We start from the raw sequence: 19,886 nt of genomic DNA, 5'->3' as shown, positions 1-19,886 counted from the left end.
CATTTATCACCCACCACTCAGTGCAATATAATCTAATAACGGAGACACCCCCACTCGTATGGTAGGAAGATTTCGCAGTTCGGCAGATATTACAATCGTGAGCGCAGGACTGTTGGGCATCCCAACCGATATCTGATTGAAGAGGCCACACCTCCCAGGGGCTTAAGTGGTCAGCACCGTAAGTGTTATGAGGTAATAAGTCATCCGAGAATAGAGCCAAAAAAGCACAAACAAGTCCTCAGTGATATCCACAAACAGGCGTCGGACCTCTATGCCAGGAATCGCTCGACGAATCCAGTTCTTAAAGAAAAATACCCAGAACTTGCAGAAGGGGAACGCACTCTCCCTAGGGAAACGTGCGTCACTCTAGCTCAATTCCGATCTGGGTACTGTAACAGGTTAAACTCTTAACTATCCAATATCAACCCCGACACACAAAATGTATGTCCTGCTTGCAATGTGTCCCCACAGGACACCAAATCTCTCTGAAATTGCAATGCGAAACCAACGATTCTAACACCCCTCTCACTATGGTCCACCCCAGTTGAAACTGGAACTTTCTTTGTACTCCCGTTAGACCATATTGATGACAATTCGTAATCGGTTGCGTCTATTTTATTAGGCCATTTGGGCGAAGAGTTCGAATGGGAATGAGAGTGGAAGTGGGAATGGATTGGGGAGTGGAAATGAGAAGTCGATGAGAAAGGAGGGGAAATAAAGGGAGTAAGGGAAGGACGGGAATTAGAAGGATAAACGGAAGAAAAAGTAGAATAAAGCGGCCTATTGGATGATATAGAGAGTGAGAGGAGGAAGGGAGATCCACTTTTCAAATGTAGACGCATTAATTTTCTGCCGGGAATGCCAGTAGGCTATACATATATAAAGCAGCTATTATACTCTCAAATGAAGGGACAGTTTCCCCAAATCCCTGCTAAATCTTCACCGCTTTTTAATTTATATGTTGATTCGAAAATGTTGCCCAGCGGCATAAAATATCGTCCATGAATGTAAATATTCGCGGCTTTATGTCGCATAATGAAATCTACAAGGACATGGAGATTCTGATTTTTGCATATTTGCGCGGATTTGTATCTATACATACACATCCATATTTGTGTTTACTGTAGTACTTTTCAAATTGTACATGTTTTAGCAAATTCATATGCATGCTACGAATCATTTTGGCAATATTGAAAATTGCATCAGCAAAAATATTTTTCCAGTAGTAAATTTTATTTTATTTTTTATTTTTTTTTTTTATTTACTCAGAAGATGAAAGAAAGCAGTAAACGATTTTTTTATTTCCACTTTGTAGCAAAAAATGGTCCCGTTCACTAATAATCATTAGACTGGTTGAAAAAAAAGTTGCGAATGACGGTTCTAAATTTAGATGACAAAAGTCGAGGAACGCCATCATTTTTTTTTTTTTGTTTTTTTTAAACAGCCCAACGAATTTACTAATTTTTCTTTCAACAGAGTGACTATTATTTCTATCCATTTTCAGAAACACACACAATTTTTTATTTGCACCTAAATATTAAAGTATCCCAAGATGTATTTTTTCAAGTTACTACAAATCTGTAAGAGTTACAACTTTGGTGTCCTTGAAGATTTTTCTCATTGTAGAAAGGTTAAAATCTCATATAGACATTTCAACTCTCCACAATTAGTCCTTCTATATTTTTTTTACCCCTGATATAAAAATACCGAGGATATTTTAGCAACATGTTGCATCAACACGAACCAATTATGTAATGCCTTAGGAACAAAATGTGTAAAAAGGTAGAAGAAGAAATTATGGAGTTTCTAAGTGTTGGTTTGAAATGTTGCTTATTCCATAACGGCCAATATTCCTTATGAACCTAACGGAAGGAGACCTTCTGACCAGTTGTGACTAGAAAAACTTATCTCTGCGCTGTCATATTTCCGGAAAATAGCAGTACAGTGTAATTTTTGAAGTCGGACCAAAAAATATGTATAAGCAAGACAAATTTGTTACGAGATCCTCTCAACATAAGCTTCAATTTTAGAAGAGTTCATTGATGTTCTGTAAATCTTTAGGAAGAAGGGAGAAATAACAAGTAAGGAAGGCTAAGTTCGGGTGTAACCGAACACTACATACTCAGCTGAGTGCGTTGGAGACAAATGTTGGAGTTGAATGTTGACATAATTCACTTACATACTGTAAAGATATTAAATTTTTTGTTAAAATTTTACTTAAATTTTTTTTTTTTAAGTGGGTGTGTTCGTCATCCGATTTTGCTAATTTTTATTTAGAACATATATAGTAATTGGGATAACGTTCCTGCCAAATTTCATCATGATATCTTCAACGATTGCCAAATTACAGATTGCAAAACTTTTAAATTACCTTCTTTTAAAAGTGGGCGGTGCCACCCCCATTGTCCAAAATTTTACTAATTTTGTATTCTGCGTCATAAGGTCAACCCGCCTACCAAATTTAATCGCTTTATCCGTCTTTGGTAATGAATTATCGCACTTTTTCGGTTTTCCGAAATTATCGATATCGTAAAAGTGGGCGTGGTTATAGTCCCATTTCGTTGATTTTAAATAGCGATCTGAGATGAGTTCCCAGCAATCTACATACCAAATTCCATCAAGATACCTCAAAATTTACTCAAGTTATCGTGTTTACGGACAGACGGATGGACGGACGGACGGACATAGCTAAATGAATTTCTTTTTTCGCCCATATAATTTGATATATAGAAGTCTATATTTTTCTCGATAAGTTTATGCCGTTACGGGGTACCCTTATGCGAACAAAATTAATATACTCTGAGAGCTCTGCTCAGCTGAGTATAAACATCTTGTTCCGATATAAAAACCTTTGCTAAGTATAACTGTTCATTATTGTTGTAATTTTAAAAAACTCGATAGAATTGAGGGAGATGTAATTTCCCTTTTTAGCACCCAGACGAAGTCCTTAGACTTCTTACAAAAAAAAATAAAAAATTCTGAAACGGTCTAATTCTCAAACAAATGTGCATATAAGTATCCAATTCAACAATCCAGCAACAGTGGTTTACAACAACAAATAATACTAAACGAAAGTGTGAGAGACAACAACAAATTTCAATTGAATTTTAACAAGGATGTGGAAATTATTTGTGATTTAACGCAAAACGCACAATAATCATATTTGATAACAACAAATAAAATCAGTTGAGCTACTGTTGTCGATGGTTCTCTAGTTGCTGCTTTCTGCCAGTTACTATTGGTGAACTGCTGATGTTGTTCACAAGATTCACAAGAGCAGCACAACATGCTTCAAAAAACGGAAGTGTAGCAGCATAACATCGCTGAACAATTGGCTGATCACTGCATATTTTACAGTTACTTCCAATAGAAGGGAATCGCTCCATTTCCTGTTGAGAAAAATATATCACCTATTCAAAACCCTTACGCTTGCTTTTCACATCGTCAAATTTGACCACAAACTTGACAATATCAAAAAAAACTGCCTATAATACACCGTCATATGCGTTTGCCGTCTGTTTGGACTACAAAATGACAACTTTATTGACCAATAAGTGAAAATGACAATTGCCCAACGGTGTCACAAATTTGAGATCAAAATTTCATTTGCGCTAACATGGTGGCAATTTTTTTTCGTTTGCGAAATAAGTCAACACAAAATTTAGGATTTTAACCACACATGCTTTATCGACTTAGAGTCAGTATAGTGACATAATGGAAACGTCTTTGACCACAACTGACCAGCTACCAGTTTGAGGCAGTTTTTGATGTCAATCTTTACGACGCACTGAAATCCAAGCATTATGATGCAAGCATAAGCACAATTCTTTCCGATAGACGAAACCCATAAAGAGTTTAGGTGGGACTGGCTGGTCCGTGAGCACCTCACATTGGCTGAATGACTCCATAGTGTTACCAGAAGTTTGCTCAACGATTAAACTGAAAACCCTATCAAAAAGCAGGACTATGTTTTAAAATAACTCCGCCCTCTTTGCAAATACTAAAAGCTTTCTAGCACCTATGCGAATTACTGCTTTTAGATCTGATAACCGTATCTCTATGTCTCCCAATAATGCAAAATAGATCTGCCCAAAGGTGGCACTGCTTCCTGGCCTAATAATAATAATAATAATAATAATAATAATAATAATAATAATAATAATAATAATAATAATAATAATAATAATAATAATAAGGCAAGGGAGACCCGAACTCCCCGTCGTCTTTTCGACCATTATGCATGTTCGACACGGCCGGAAAATGATGGAAAGCCTCCTTAAATAACAGCTGATAGCAGCCATTGAAGATGAAGGTGGTATGTCCCATCGGCAGCATGGGTTCCGAAAAGGTCACTCCACAATAGATGCCACAGCCGAGGTTATAAATGCGGTAAGGAAAGCCGAAACCGCGTGCCATCAAGCTAGGTCGGTTGTCTTACTGGTAACGCTGGACGTGAAAAATGCCTTCAATTCCGTCAGGTGGGACGACATGTTCGATGCGCTGAAACACTATTTAAAGGTACCTCCTTATCTACTAGCCATATTAAGGGACTACCTAAAAGATCGCTGGCTCACGTACGAAACAAATCAAGGCCAGAGAAAGGTGAGGATAACAGGCGGAGCAGCCCAGGGGTCGGTGTTAGGTTCCGACCTCTGGAATGCTTCGTATGGTAGCCTCCTCTGTTTGCACATTCCAGAAAGTGCTTTTCTTGTCGCTTTCGCAGACGACGTGGCTGCCGTAATTATAGCACGGAACTGCGAGCTGGCGCAGCTTAAATTAAACCAAGTATGCGCAGTGTAAATAGATGGATTAGTGACCATGGACTTCAGCTCGCGACAGCGAAAACTGAGATCGTAATCCTTACGAAGAGACGAATTCCCACCATTATGAATATGATGGTTGGAGAACAACAAGTACACGCAGCTCCACGAAATTCCTTGGGGTGAGGCTAGATAGCAAACTAACCTTCTCGGAACACTTTCAAGGAGCCTGCGAGAAAACTGCACAGACCATAGGATACTTAAGTCGATTAATGGCAAACACAGGCGGGCCAAGGCCATGTATAAGAAAGCTGCTTGCTTCCGCTTCGGATTCTATATTCTTGTACGGTGCAGAAATTTGGGCGGATGCAATGAAATTCCGAAAGTACCGAGCAGCTATTACTTCTGCCCAACGCAGAGGGGCTCTACGAATTGCCTCAGCTTACCTCACGGTATCCGCAGACGCAGTTCTTGTTATTGCGGGAACCATACCGATACATCTTCTCGCTGAGGAGAGGAACTCAATTTACCACTTCCATAGAGAAGTATGCAGATATGTTGCTGCCACGCAGGCGCGAAATGATTCTATCCGACGCTGGCAACAACAATGGAGTTGCAGTACTGCAGGCAAGTGGACCAGGGAACTGATTCCCGAGCTGGAGCCATGGTTAGAACGCCCACATGGAGAGGTCGACTTCTATATGACACAGTTTTTAAGTTGCCACGGCTACTTCCGGGAATACCTCCGCAGGATAGGCAAGGTTGAAAATCCGAATTGCTTATACTGTGGGCTCATAGACGACGTACGCCACACCTTTTTCGAATGCGATCACTTCGCACAGAAACGAAGAAGAGTGGAAGTAACACTAGGCGACCTATTCCGGGCAGTGTCATCCATAAAATGACCTGCGTAAATGACAGATGGGACATGGTCAGCAGATGTGCAAGGAATATTCTCCTCTCTAAACGGCAAGATGGTTGCTTATCCCAATAACGTGAGAGTAGCCAGAGAGCTCACGTAGCGCGCTTTCGTACCCGAAGTTATGATAAACGCGGTCCCAGGGCGGAAAATGCGCGGGCCGTGGGAGGTTGGATTTTAGTGGGTAGCCCATGAAGGAAAAGAAAGGGAGTCCTACACTCGGAGAGGCTCGCTGCTACAGAGAGTAGCACCGAGGCTTAACAACCCGGTTAGTGCATAAAGCATTTCCTCCTTCCACGTAACAAAAAAATAATAATAATAATAATCTCTTCCAATAGCCTGACAAGCCAACGTTCTAGGTTGTTTCTTTCTCCAAACCACCTTCCTACATTTTCTATCACTGACTAGGTCTAATTTGAAAGAATGTGACACCAAAAGTTAGTCCAGGCAGAATAACTTTGTTAGTCCAAGGTTTTAAGACCTACACGTAATCTTTGAGACTTTACCGCTCCGCGCTTAGGTCCACGCCTTTCCCGCTTGGTCAATCATGTGCAGCTCTCGCCTTCTCTTAATCTAGCCTCAATCTGATTGGTACGTCTACGGAGCAGGCTTCGAGGAAATCGCCCTTTTTAGCTAGCTCATCAGCTTTTTCATTCCGATCTATTACAAATTGTTGCTGCTTGGCTGTTAGTACAAAAGCTGACGCCGCTGCAGTTTGAGCTATTTCCTTCCAGTGTTTCTACTGCTTTTCTCACGGCTACTACTTCCGACGGAAAAACATTACAGTGATCTGGCCGCTTGCATGATCAGATTATGTCCGGATTAGCGCAGTTTTTCTCAGGCCCGACTCTTCTATTGCTATGGAAACATCGGTGTACACGGGCGCCCATGCGCCGAGCATACACCTCTATTGTAGCTCTAAGAGCCCTTTCGGAGCGCAAGTACGGAATAAGGTAGACTTTTACCAAAAAAAAAAAAAACAGGACAAACTCTATTTCATTGCACATCACCGTATATTTCGTTTCCAATTGAAAATATAGGCAATGGTTACGATTTCAGATACCATGCAAGTCGGTGGTGTTCAGTCACATCGGGCGACATTTACACATACTAGCGCTTGAATGGTTAAATGATTTGTTCCTCTGCATTTGCCTATTTAATTTGTCTAGTGAAAAATGAGCAACATTGTATGTAAGTGTAAGTATGTAGTTAAATGCTTAAAATGACGTGCATAACAGCATGTGCAGCAACAACAGCAAAAATTACATTAACCATGATGGCCAGTGTTGAACTAAATTGCGCAGACACAGTTATGATTTGTTTTATTATTCAATTGAAATGTTTTTAAGTGCCTCTAAGCAAAACAGTACCAACATAGCTGTTACAAGTAAGGAGGTTTGAGTTCGGTTGAACAACTGGCTATATACCCTGTTGTTAGTTACACTAGCTTATTCATTTTATTTAAAACATGTTGGCTCGTCGTCTTCCGTCATGAAATTTCATACATTTAACTTAAAAACTCCGAGATCAAATCTGAAGTATGGGAATCACAAAGAATGACTTTAGTCGCGTACAGCAGGAATGGTGGGGAGCAAAAACGTGCAGTACACTTTCTATGCAGATGCCCTTATCTAGTCAAAGCACATACATACATATATGGTGTCTGAACAAGAAGTTCATCGTCTCTTTGCCGGTACATGCGGCCATTGTGTTTCTCAATGACCAACTGAAAACTATTTAAAGTTTAAGTGCTTAAAAAATAGTTTTAAAATAACACAAACGTAAGCCTAGTGCGTTGCCCTGCAAGTGGGTATATTAATGCAAATGAGACTAATATGAGTTTAATTGAACGCTGTAAAACAAACCACAATAAATTTAGTACTCACACGCATACATACACAAAAGCTAAATCAAAATTTCAAAAATCTAAATAAACCACTAAATGCTGTGTGAAATTTTAAATCAGATTTCTATTTATATATGTATGCAAAATTAAAAGAATATATGTACATATGTATGTAGGTATACATAGATCGTGCTGCGTTCAAAACGGATCGACCGATCACAACCAAATTTGAAACACCCTCTAGAAACCTTACAAGGATAGCCATAGGCTAAAAATAATTTCGATATGTAAAAGACCTCCCATACAAATAGAATTTTTGATACTGCATAACTCTGGAAGTGTTCATGCTAGAGCATTGAAATTCAGTAAGGAATTATATGAGGACAATCCCTAACATCACCAAAAAACTGTGTGGTGAGGAAGAAGTGGGTTTTGTATCTCCCATACGAATGGAATTTTAATGGCTGCACACCTCTGGATGTAGTAATGGTAGAATAATAAAAGTTGTAAGGAGCTATATGACGTTAAGTCCAAACATCTCTAGTATAATGTGGAATTGGGGAAATGGAGGCGTGGCTCCTTGCCTACAAATGGGATTTTTTAGAACTATGGCTACCATTAAAACTTAGGTTATTTTAACAAAACCACGATATCATCGAAAATTCTTTTTTCCATAAATTGTAACTGAAGAGAAGCACCGAAAAAATCGCACTGAATTCTTCTGTTAGAAGAACTGAATTAATTGGTTATTTGAACAGCAAAGAAGTGTCAAAAAATAAATAAATACCTTCATGGCGCGAAATACTTTCTTGGAGATTTAGGCCGAGCTTCTCTTAGTTTTCAGTGAGAAGCTTTTTATGACGGAAATACATTCGACATGTTTAGCGAACCACTGGCAAGTGGTGTTCCCACAGAAAAAATTGTCGAAAATTTACGATTTTTCATGGAATGCACGTTTAACAGATTCCGGTCATAATCGACATAAAACATGTTCGTCCACCAATTTGTAAAGAAAAGTGGAAAAGCAGCACACCACAAATTGACAGAGAAGCCCGGCCTTAAACTTCTCGTAGGTATTTCGAGTCAAATTATTATTATTATCTTTTAGTACAAAATTTTTGTTTTCTGCAAATAATTTGCTTATTTCAAAAATTATTCTAAGCTAGATCCTGTTCAAAAATATAAACGTATGTATGTATGCATGTACCAATTTATTTTATCGGGTTTTTATGTATATATGTGTGTTTGAAGAATTTCCTTTAAATTCCATTTGAGCGCAGGTTACTGAACTCAAAAACAGACAACAAGCACATCAATACCACGACGTATATACGTATGTATATAGCATACTGTTTTGAAAGTAAATTAAAAGTAAAACATTTGCCAGAAACGGTGTCTTTGTCATTCATTATTATATTCCTTTAGAACTTTAAAAGTTGCATGTGTTGTTAAATATAAAGCAATACGAGTGCAAAGAAGCCTTCATATGAAGGTGATGTGCCACGAAATAGAGCCACATACTCTCTTAATTTTATAAATAAATAAAAAACAAGTAAGAAGGCTAAGTACGGGTGTAACCGAACATTACATACTCAGTTGAGAGCTGTGGAGACAAAGTAAGGGAAAATCACCATGTTGTAAAAAGAACCTGGGGTAACCCTGGAATGTGTTTGTATGACATGTGTATCAAATGGAATGTATTAAAGAGTATTTTAAGAGGAAGTGAGCCATAGTTCTATATGTGGACGCCTTTTCGGAATATCGTTATAAAAGTGGACTAGCGTTGACTCTAGAATTTGTTTGTACGATATGGGTATCAAATGATAAGTGTTAATGAGTGTTTTAAAAGGGCGTGGCCTTAGTTCTATAGGTGGACGCCTTTTCGGAATATCGTTATAAAAGTGGACCAGCGTTGACTCTAGAATTCGTTTGTACAATATGGGTATCAAACAAAAGGTGTTAATAAGTGTTTTAAAAGGTAGTGGGCCTTAGTTCTATAGGTGGACGCCTTTTCGAGATATCGCCATAAAGGTGGACCAGGGGTGACTCTAGAATTTGTTTGTACGGTATGGGTATCAAATGAAAGGTGCTAGTGAGTATTTTAAAAGGGAGTGGGCCTTAGTTCTATAGGTGGACGCCTTTTCGAGATATCGCCATAAAGGTGGACCAGGGGTGACTCTAGAATTTGTTTGTACGATATGGGTATCAAAAGAAAGGTGCTAGTGAGTATTTTAAAAGGGAGTGGGCCTTAGTTCTATAGGTGGACGCCTTTTCGAGATATCGCTATAAACGTGGACCAGGGGTGACTCTAGAATTTGTTTGTACGATATGGGTATCAAATGAAAGGTGCTAGTGAGTATTTTAAAAGGGAGTGGGCCTTAGTTCTATAGGTGGACGCCTTTTCGAGATATCGCCATAAACGTAGACCAGGGGTGACTCTAGAATGTGTTTGTACGATATGGGTATCAAATTAAAGGTATTAATGAGGGTTTTAAAAGGGAGTGGCCCTTAGTTGTATATGTGAAGGCGTTTTCGAGATATCGACCAAAATGTGGACCAGAGTCATCCAGAACATCATCTGTCGGGTACCGCTAATTTATTTATATACGTAATACCACGAACAGTATTCCTTCCAAGATTCCAAGGCTTTTGATTTCGCCCTGCAAAACTTTTTAATTTTCTTCTACTTAATATGGTAGGTGTCACACCCATTTTACCAAGTTTTTTTCTAAAGTTATATTTTGCCTCAATAAACCAATACAATTACCATGTTTCATTCCTTTTTTCGTATTTGGTATATAATTATTGCATTTTTTTCATTTTTCGTAATTTTCGATATCGAAAAAGTGGGCGTGGTCATAGTTGGACTTCGGCCAATTTTTACACCAATACAAAGTGAGTTCAGATAAGTACGTGAACTGATTTTATTAAAGATATATCGATTTTTGCTCAAGTTATCGTGTTAAAGGCCGAGCGGAAGGACAGACGGTCGACTGTGTACAAAAACTGGGCGTGGCTTCAACCGATTTCGCCCTTTTTCACAGAAAACAGTTACCGTTCTAGAGTCTAAGCCTCTACCAAATTTCACAAAGATTGGTAAATTTTTGTTCGACTTATGGCATTAAAAGTATCCTAGACAAATTAAATGAAAAAGGGCGGAGCCACGCCCATTTTGAATTTTTCTTTTATTTTTGTATTTTGTTGCAACATATCATTACTGGAGTTGAATGTTGACATAATTTACTTATATACTGTAAAGATATTAACTTTTCTTTTAAAATTTGAATTAAAAAAATTTTTTTTTAAAAAGTGGGCGTGGTCGTTCTCCGATTTTGCTAATTTTAATTACGCAGATATATAGTAATAAGAGTAACGTTCCTGCCAAATTTCATCATGATATCTTCAACGAATGTCAAATTACAGCTTGCAAAACTTCTAAATTACCTTCTTTTAAAAGTGGGCGGTGCCACGCCCATTGTCCAAAATTTTACTAGTTTTCTATTTTACGTCATAAGTTCAACTCACCTACCAAGTTTCATCGCTTAATCCGTATTTAGTAATGAATTATCGCACTTTTTCGATTTTTCGAAATTTTCGATATCGAAAAAGTGGGCGTGGTTATTGTCCGATATCGTTCATTTTAAATAGCGGCCTGAGATGAGTGCCCAGGAACGTACATACCAAATTTCATCAAGATACCTCAAAATTTACGCGAGTTATCGTGTTAACGGACAGACGGACGGACGGACGGACGGACGGACGGACGGACGGACATGGCTCAATCGAATTTTTTTTCGATACTGATGATTTTGATATATGGAAGTCTATATCTATCTCGATTCCTTTATACCTGTACAACCAACCGTTATCCAATCAAAGTTAATATACTCCGTGAGCTCTGCTCAACTGAGTATAATAAGGAACCTACGTATTCTAGAATTCAAGGATTTTGTACTTATAGATTGAAAACTATACTTTTAGGCTTCTCATTGATTTATCCATTCAATACATAAAATCTGAGTTATTGCCTCAAAAATTTAAAATTGTTTGCAGTGTCCTACTATAGGTGTGACTTAAGATAAAGTATTTAATTGTTGTTGTTGTAGCAGAGCTTCGCCCCACCTAACAGCTGCGACCGATCACAAATTATCATCAATATCATCTAACGGGAGTCCAAGGAAACTTGCTGTTTCAACAGGGGTGGATCATAAGGAGAGGGGTGTTTGAGGCGTTGGTTCGACATTACAATTAAAGAGATGGTTGGTGTCATATGTGGGGACATATTGCAAGCGGGTCATACATTTTGTATTTCGGGGTTGATCCTGGATAGGTAAGAGTTTAACCTGTTACAGTATCCAGATCGAAGTAGAGCCAGAGTGACTCGCGTTTCCCTGGGGAATATGTGTTCCCCTTCCGCAAGTTTAGGGTACTGTTCTTTGAGTACAGGATTCACCGGCCAATTCCCGGCATAAAGGTCCGACGCCTGTTTGTGGAGTTCACCAAGGACCTGCTCGTGTTTTTTTGCTCCATACGGCTGAGTTCTCAGGTGCCGTATTTTCTCAAAATGCTTACGGAGATGACTCCTTAAGCCCCTAGGCGGTGTTGGCTCATCAATCAGATATCTGTTGGGGTGCCCAGGTTTCTGGGTATTCAACAGGAACTGTTTGGTTAGCATCTCATTTCTCTCCCTGATGCGGAGTATTCTCGGCTCACTATGTAGATGGTGTTCTGGGGACATAAGAAGACAGCCCGTGGCGATTCGGAGAGCAGTATTTTGGCAGGCCTGTAGTTTCTTCCAGTGGGTAATTTTTAGGCTTGGCGACCATATAGGGGACGCGTAGCACGCAATTGGCTGGCCAATTGCTTTATATGTGGTAATGAGCGTTTCTTGGTCTTTTCCCCAAGTACTGCCAGCAAGAGATTTGAGGATTTTATTAAAGCTCTGGATTTTCGGAACAATTGCGGCTGTATGCTCACCAAAATGTAGATCCTGATCAAACGTCACACCCAAGATTTTTTGGTGTAGGACAGTCTGTAGCGTAGTGCCATCGACGTGGATGTTCAAAATGGTCGACATTTGGGACGTCCATGTTGTAGATAAGGTCGCGGCGGATTTAGTCGGTGATAATGCCAGGTTTGGCGAGGAGAAAAAACTGGAGAGATAAGGGAGGTAGCCGTTTATTTTGTTGCAAAGCTCATCGATCTGTGGGCCTTGGCCGGTGGCCATTATTGTGCAGTCATCGGCGTAGGACAAAATTGTAACTCCTTCTGGTGGCGATGGTAGCTTAGATATGTACAAATTAAACAAAAGTGGGGATGGGACACCACCCTTTGGCACCCCTTTTTTAATTCTTCTTGCTTTTGATGTTTCATTTCTAAATTGCACTAATTAATTTCATTTATAAAATATCTGACTACTAGACTGACTTTAGTAACTAAACTACTGGCATAGAAATGCCATGATAAACTGTGAATACTATGATGTGGTCCAACCTAAAACCCTGTTATATTGTGTGCCAATTCTCATACTTTCTACACAAATAACGCATTATATGCGAATCATACTTTAACAACTACGGCTATATTAATGTGTTAATCCATTTTAAAAGTGTTCTAAAGAAACATTTTCGGCGTTCGTTTCACAAAAAATTACTATTAATTTGATCATATTCATTTAGATCATTGAGATCTAAAATATAACCTTTTACTCACATATACTATGGTCGCATATACCTCTTCGAGGTTATGCTGAATACTTCAAAGCCCCGTCACATGAGCAGTTTTTCATACAGATACGTTTAACGAAATCTTATTCATGATAATTTTGATATCAATAGTATTTTTATGGAGAACGCCAGATTGAGCGACACTGCCACTACCATCTGACATGAAAAAGTAGCTAATTTCCAACTTTTTTTGCAAGCAAATATTAAGAAGAAGAGTTCGACATTTGCTTTGGCTAAAGGTGTTTTCACACTCTGCAAGTTAAAAACTGCAATTTAACAAATGAATAGGACACAAAACATGTTAGCAAGTATTTCTCTTGTATGGTGAGAATGTTTATCATATGCTTGGCAAAATTTTGTATGTGAATGGGCAAGGCAAAATAAACTTCAATTGCCAAGTCTGAAGTTCCTTTATATTTTCATACGCAAGATCTTGCGTGATTGTGGCGTTGTTACTAGCCTGCATAAGATTGCGTTGAACGCGTCTGTATGAAAAACTTCATTGTGGCTCGGCCATTACAGTGTAATACAATTTTGTCTGAAACCATACTGCGGAGTATAATATAGCGTTTTGTCGAATATCCAATCAGGAGAAAGAATCAAAACTTATGTCAAAACGAGCTTTGCAATAATTCACATAATATACTAACAAAGTTTTAGGCTGGCCGTCACAGATGTTGGACGGTAATTCAATAATTTGTGATAGGTATTCAACTTATTCAAAGTAGCTTGAAAAGGACGCACCTCTGCTAAATCCTGCCAAAAAGTAGTAGATTGAAAGTTCAGGTATTGCTCAGAAGCTATCGAAAAAAATGTATAGTCTAACATATATTGAGCTCAAACTAATTTAATATTTAATTTATTTCAATCGACCTTGCTGAAATTGTTTCATTTAAATGACTTTAAAATTGCCTGGCTCTATTTCAATGAACATCTCTGTATATGCACGTACGTGTATCTGAGAGGATATGAAGTTCTTCTTTCGAATGCCATTGAACTAGCAAACGAAACAGAATGAAGAATAAGAGCAAAAAAACACTCAACAACAATTCGACGCATATGAAAATAAAGTACTAGAATTAATTATGGATATTTGATTGTAAGCAAGCGGGCATGAAAAATTGCATATGTATTTGTTTAATATAAAGTTTATATAAAATTAAAATTAAAATTTATGTAATAGACTAGTAAATAATTTCTAAAATGCATTGTTATATTACGCAAAAAATAATTTTCAATATCTGAGTGTTTATTTATTCGATTATTGATATTTGTTTTGTTAGCTTAATCTTGATTTGTTTTTTTATACCTTTCATGAACATGAAATGGTATACTAACTTTGGTCCGATGTTTGTAACGTTGAGAAATATAGAAGATAGACTCACCATTAAGTATACCGAAATGATCAGTGCGACGAACTGAGTTGATATAGCCATGTCCGTTTATCCGTCCGTCCGTCCGTCGGTCTGTTTGAACGCAAACTAGTCCCTCAAATTTTGAGATATCTCAATGAAATTTGGCAAAAAGATGTGTTTTTGTATTATATTAGACATTTGTCGGATCCGGTAGGATCGGAACACTATAACATATATCTCCCATACAACCGATGGTTCATATAAGACGATTTTGGTCATTCCTGCCGCAATTTAGAAAATACAAATGTGAAACTCGGTGATATATATTCTAATATATCGTAGAAGATATCCTGAAAAAATCACTTTGATCAGAGCTATATATAGGTACATCCCATACAACCGATCGTTCAGATAGAAAGATTTTTGGCCATTTCTCCCTTAGTTTCCAATATAAAAACGTGAAACTTGGTGACATATATTCTAATATATCATAGAAGATTTCGTGTAAAAATCATTTCGATCGGAGCTATATATAATATATATCCCATACAACCAATCGTTCAGATAAGGGGGTTTTTTGCCATTTTTTATTTTATATTTATCTTAAAAATCGTTTAGGTATGTACATCTGTTCACTATATATTTCTTATCTTATATATCCGATTATTTGGAGATTACGAACGGGATAAGATTATTGTTCAGCCCCATTCATGAAAGGTATGAAGTCTTCGACACAGCCGAAGACAGTTCCGTCCTTACTTGTTTTTGTTTTTTGTTCATATCATTGTTGTAATTTTTGTGATTTGTTCAGTTTATTATTATGCAAAAGTAGGTGCACATGTACTTCATCGTTGCAATAGCAAAAATTTGTTTTTAATATTATTTCAAAATATTTTGCATAACAATGCATTTTACATATACAGACATACATATATACATATATATATTGTGTGGTGTGCATGACGTTTCAATCATGAGAGGTATATTTCTAGGCGTATATGATATTGGAAAAGTAATTAAAGTAAAGTTTTACATACTTGTTTGTTTTTGGGTTCCTGAAAAAGAATAAAAAGGAAAAATAAATAAAGGGATTAGATTGTATCAATGGTTAAATAATATTAATCAAATAAACATGTTTATGAAAAGAAAGTTTATATGTAAGTATACATATGTACGTACGTGTGCAGGATTCAGATTATAGAATTTTGATATTTGAGGTTAGTATACCAAAAAATTAATTACTTCAAACTGACGAAAATAACAACATATTAAAACAAGTAAGGGAGTCCAAGTTAGTGCGAAACCGAACATTATGCAGATATACAGCGGTGTGCTCTCATCTATATATACATATTTAGGACACATTTAAAGATAAATGTCACGAACATTAAATGATATGAAAGCTGAAATATTCCTTCAGCGAAAATGGAAGACAGTAACGCAAAGCACCAATTCCGCAATACAGGTTTAATGATTACATTCGAACCACGTTCAAAATGTTTACAAAGGGGGTCAATTGCCATTTCGTAGGACATCACAATATTAGAGTTGAAAGAACTGCGAGGAAACAAAATAAGAGCTAGTACCATCTCTTAATGAAATAGTTCTACGCTTGATCGGCACAACAAGGAATGTGTCCATAGTGATTCCAAAATTTGTTGACGACCAAATGAAAACCCCCCAATTAAGTATCAGCACTTATGTTACAAAATAACTCCGTCCTATTGCCGCCCCTAACTAGTAGCTGGAGTCTTGACCATGAGCACAGCTGGCACTTCCTACATAAGCTCTAAACCCGGTTTCTGCACTGTAAACTCAGCTTTTAGTTTAATATGCTCTTCTTATCTCAGAGAGAAATGAAACACATTTTTTCAGAAAACATTAGTCAGAATCCTTTATTCAGAAAGAAAAAATTCAAAGGTCAAAACTCAGAAGTAAATTCAGAAGTCAAATTTCAGAAGTCAAATTGCAGAAGTCAAATTTCAGAAGTGAAAATTCAGAAGTCAAATTTCAGAAGGCAAAATTCAGAAGTCAAAATTCAGAAAGTAATCAGACGACAGAAAAAACATTTAATTTTTCTCAAAATTCAAAAACATTTATTTATTAGGAAGGAATTATGTATAAAGAAAAGGTAGTACAATCTAAAATTATGAATTGTGCTTTCGCGGGTTCGAATCGAGCTCAAGGCCTAACAATAATTACTTTATCATTGTTATTGTTATGATAAATTTTTTCTTAATTGAAACAATTTTATATTAGAATAGAAGAAAGAAACAAATTTAGAAAACTGCCAAAGCTCGTTGTATAGATCCATTTCGGGAACTGCTAAATTCCTTCATCGGCAACGTATAGACGCCGCTGCTATAACCATTCAGCTACTTCTATTTCTACTATTCACAGCACTGCGACATCTGTTGCAGAATTGATATGAAAATTGGACTTGTTTCATGGCAATGATGCCATAGTGACATATTTATTGACACTTTTTCCCCGTGCTCTGGGATGTATTAACAATTTTTGTTATTTCAATTAAGAAAAAATTTATCATAACAATAACAATGATAAAATAATTATTGTTAGGCCTTGAGCTCGATTCGAGCCCGCGATCTTTTGAATTTACAGTATTAAGAAATTGAAGTATTTATATTTTTTCTTGCGTTTCCGATATGGCTCGCCTCAAGATGAAAATTGCTGCAGTTTTGATTCTATTATTGCCCGTTCGTTTTTTATTTTATTTATGCAATTAAATATGTTAGGGTGTGCCCCAAACGCACTTCGAATGACGTTGTGCCACCTTTCGATGGAATTATTTGTACGGACTTCGCCCAATTTGGTGATATCATACATATTTCATAATTTGATTGGATATAACGGCTTCTTTCGACGTTGCTGTGTTCCAGACTGAAAAAAAAAATCAGAAGTAAAATTTCAGAAGTCAAAATTCAGAAAGTAATCAGACAGCAAAAAAACATAAAATTTAATGTTTGTTTGCTGTCTGATTACTTTCTGAATTTTGAATTCTGAAATTTTACTTCTGAAATTTGACTTCTGAAATTTGACTTCTGAATTTTGGCTTTCTGAAAAAAGGTTCTGACTAATGTTTTCTGAAAAAATGTGTTTCTGAATTTATGGGGGGAACCGAATTTTGTATACGACTTTTCTCTAGAACGGGACCAAAATGTAGGAAAAAGAGCACCGTATCCGAAAATTTTAAATAATTTTTTTTTTCGTTCCACAAATTTAATGCTTGAAGATGCGAAACAAAATTTGTGACCTTATAACCACGTGAAAATAGTTAACCTTATATCACTCCTCCATGTTATCCGTTTTTGACTCGATCTGGTTTTGATCATTCATAATACGAAAGCGAGCCCATCTCTAATTTCAGCCCTTGTTGAATAGTTTTTTATATAAATTTTAAGGAGGCATAGAATATACCCGCGATGAGTAAGCCTGTTGTAAGAGGCGACTGTAATACAAATCACGTTCCTGGGTTTCGAACTAGTCTTGGGGCCTGCTACGTAAAAACGTTAACGGACCATGATTTTAAAGACCATGATTTGAAAACATGTACCTGGACAAATGCCGCATCCACGATGAATGGGGCAGGGCAGGAGAGCAATAGGGCCTTGCGAGGTCTACTACAATGGCGAAGTTGAACAAACGCGAAATTCGAAAATATTGCCGCCAAGTACTGTCGGTCACGGTTGTGAGCGACCATCTTGCCGCGATCCGCATTGGGGGGAAGTTTTTTAATATCTGGTTTATAGGCGCCTACGTAACCGTAGTCGACACGGGCGAAAATGATAAATACTTCTTTAATGAAATACTAGAAAAGACATACGTTCACTTCGCCGGCCATGATATTAAAATCATGCTGAGTGACTTCAACGTCAGTGTCAGCAAGGAAAGGGTGTTTAGTCGTACACTCGTAAAATGTTGCCTCCACAATGTAACATCTCCCAACGGGTTGCAGTTGATTGACTTCGCCGCGACTCGAAATAAGGTTATCTGCGATACCAGGTTCCAGCATAAAAATGTAATGAAGTCATAAGTGCTAGCACCTTCAAATGTTGGCTGATAGGAATAATGCCAGAAAATTTTGCCAAATGACGTTGAGCAACACCACCATCCCGTAAGTATTGGGAAAGACCTCTCCGAGCCATTCGAAAGCAAACGAGGCTTCAGACCACGTGACTCCTTTTCGTGCGATTTCTTTAGCATATTGCTGAAGAAGATAATGCCAGCAGTAGGACTAAGCCGTACAAGCTATTATAAGAAGATACGATTATTGCTTCCAATTGGCGTCAGTTGTGGCGAAACAGGAATAGCTGGCGGGTCTTTTTACGACCCGGCCAAAATCGCTTAGGCAGTTAAGCGCCACTTAATCGTCATAATGAGAAGTGCAAAAATGTCATAGAATTCTAGTTGAGTACCCAAAAAATTTAGTAAAGAAGTCACTCAATTCAAATGATTGCAACTTCTATTATATACCATGGAAATATAAAATATAAAAGAACTACAAAGGCAATTAAATTCATATCAGAAATCCCATAAACTTTTAAACTAAGAAAATCTAAGCAAAAAACTAAAATTAAAGAAAAATCACGTTGTTTTTAATGAATAGAAAGAAAATGCTTTGAGTAATAAAAAATGTTAAAAGCATTACAAACGAAAACGGTGTATGGACCGCACCGGAGATGGTGATGAAAGAGCGGGCAGAATATGGGCAACAAATTGTGGGCAATAAGAGCGCAACATTAACAGAAAAAGGGAATCAGCATGAAATTAAGTTTAATGGTTTGAGTGATTGACTTCGTTTGACGTTATTGTCCTAAGGATATATTCTCAAGTGGACATTTATTCTTCCCGATTGCTTCGCCTTACAAAATATACTTTTTCGATGACAGTCTTTATGCCAGATGCCTAGTTTCATTGAGAGACTGGCTGAACATTCTAATTTTTTTTTGCAATTATTTTTTCATACAATATATGCATTTTTTTTTTTTCATATTTTATACTATTTTTTTAACGTTGGTTGCGTCATCATTTCCAGTTGCCGTTATAGCCAACCTTTCCTAGTACACCGTTATCAGCGCGACTAAGCGTTGCAGAAAAAAAGAAATCATTAGTAAAACTTTAAAACTTTACAGCTGGCCATTCCACAATTTTGCGGTGGACGCTTAGCTCATTGCTCGCTCTTTGGCTAACTTGCTCGTATTTGTTTTTGACTGCATTGTCATGTTGCAGTGATTATGTTCTTGCCACAGGAAATGCGGT

At 37.4% G+C, this 19,886-nt stretch overlaps 1 protein-coding gene across 4 annotated transcripts in view; it reads right to left on the bottom strand.

Moving 5' to 3' along the window:
• Positions 1-19,886, bottom strand: part of Tet (Ten-Eleven Translocation (TET) family protein) — an 841,485-nt gene that overhangs the window by 732,757 nt on the left and 88,842 nt on the right. For 3 of the 4 annotated variants that reach the window (XM_067789120.1, XM_067789121.1, XM_067789123.1), the window contains exon 4: positions 15,644-15,661. The exons of the other annotated variant lie outside the window; for it this stretch is intronic. In XM_067789120.1, the coding sequence (XP_067645221.1) occupies positions 15,644-15,661 (18 nt within the window). The remainder of the gene's footprint in view (positions 1-15,643; positions 15,662-19,886) is intronic. 4 annotated transcript variants of the gene reach the window in all.

The sequence above is a fragment of the Eurosta solidaginis genome, chromosome 5, assembly GCF_040869045.1.
Source record: "Eurosta solidaginis isolate ZX-2024a chromosome 5, ASM4086904v1, whole genome shotgun sequence".
In the NCBI taxonomy this organism is placed as follows: domain Eukaryota; kingdom Metazoa; phylum Arthropoda; class Insecta; order Diptera; family Tephritidae; genus Eurosta; species Eurosta solidaginis.
This window is presented reverse-complemented; position numbering and strand designations above follow the sequence as displayed.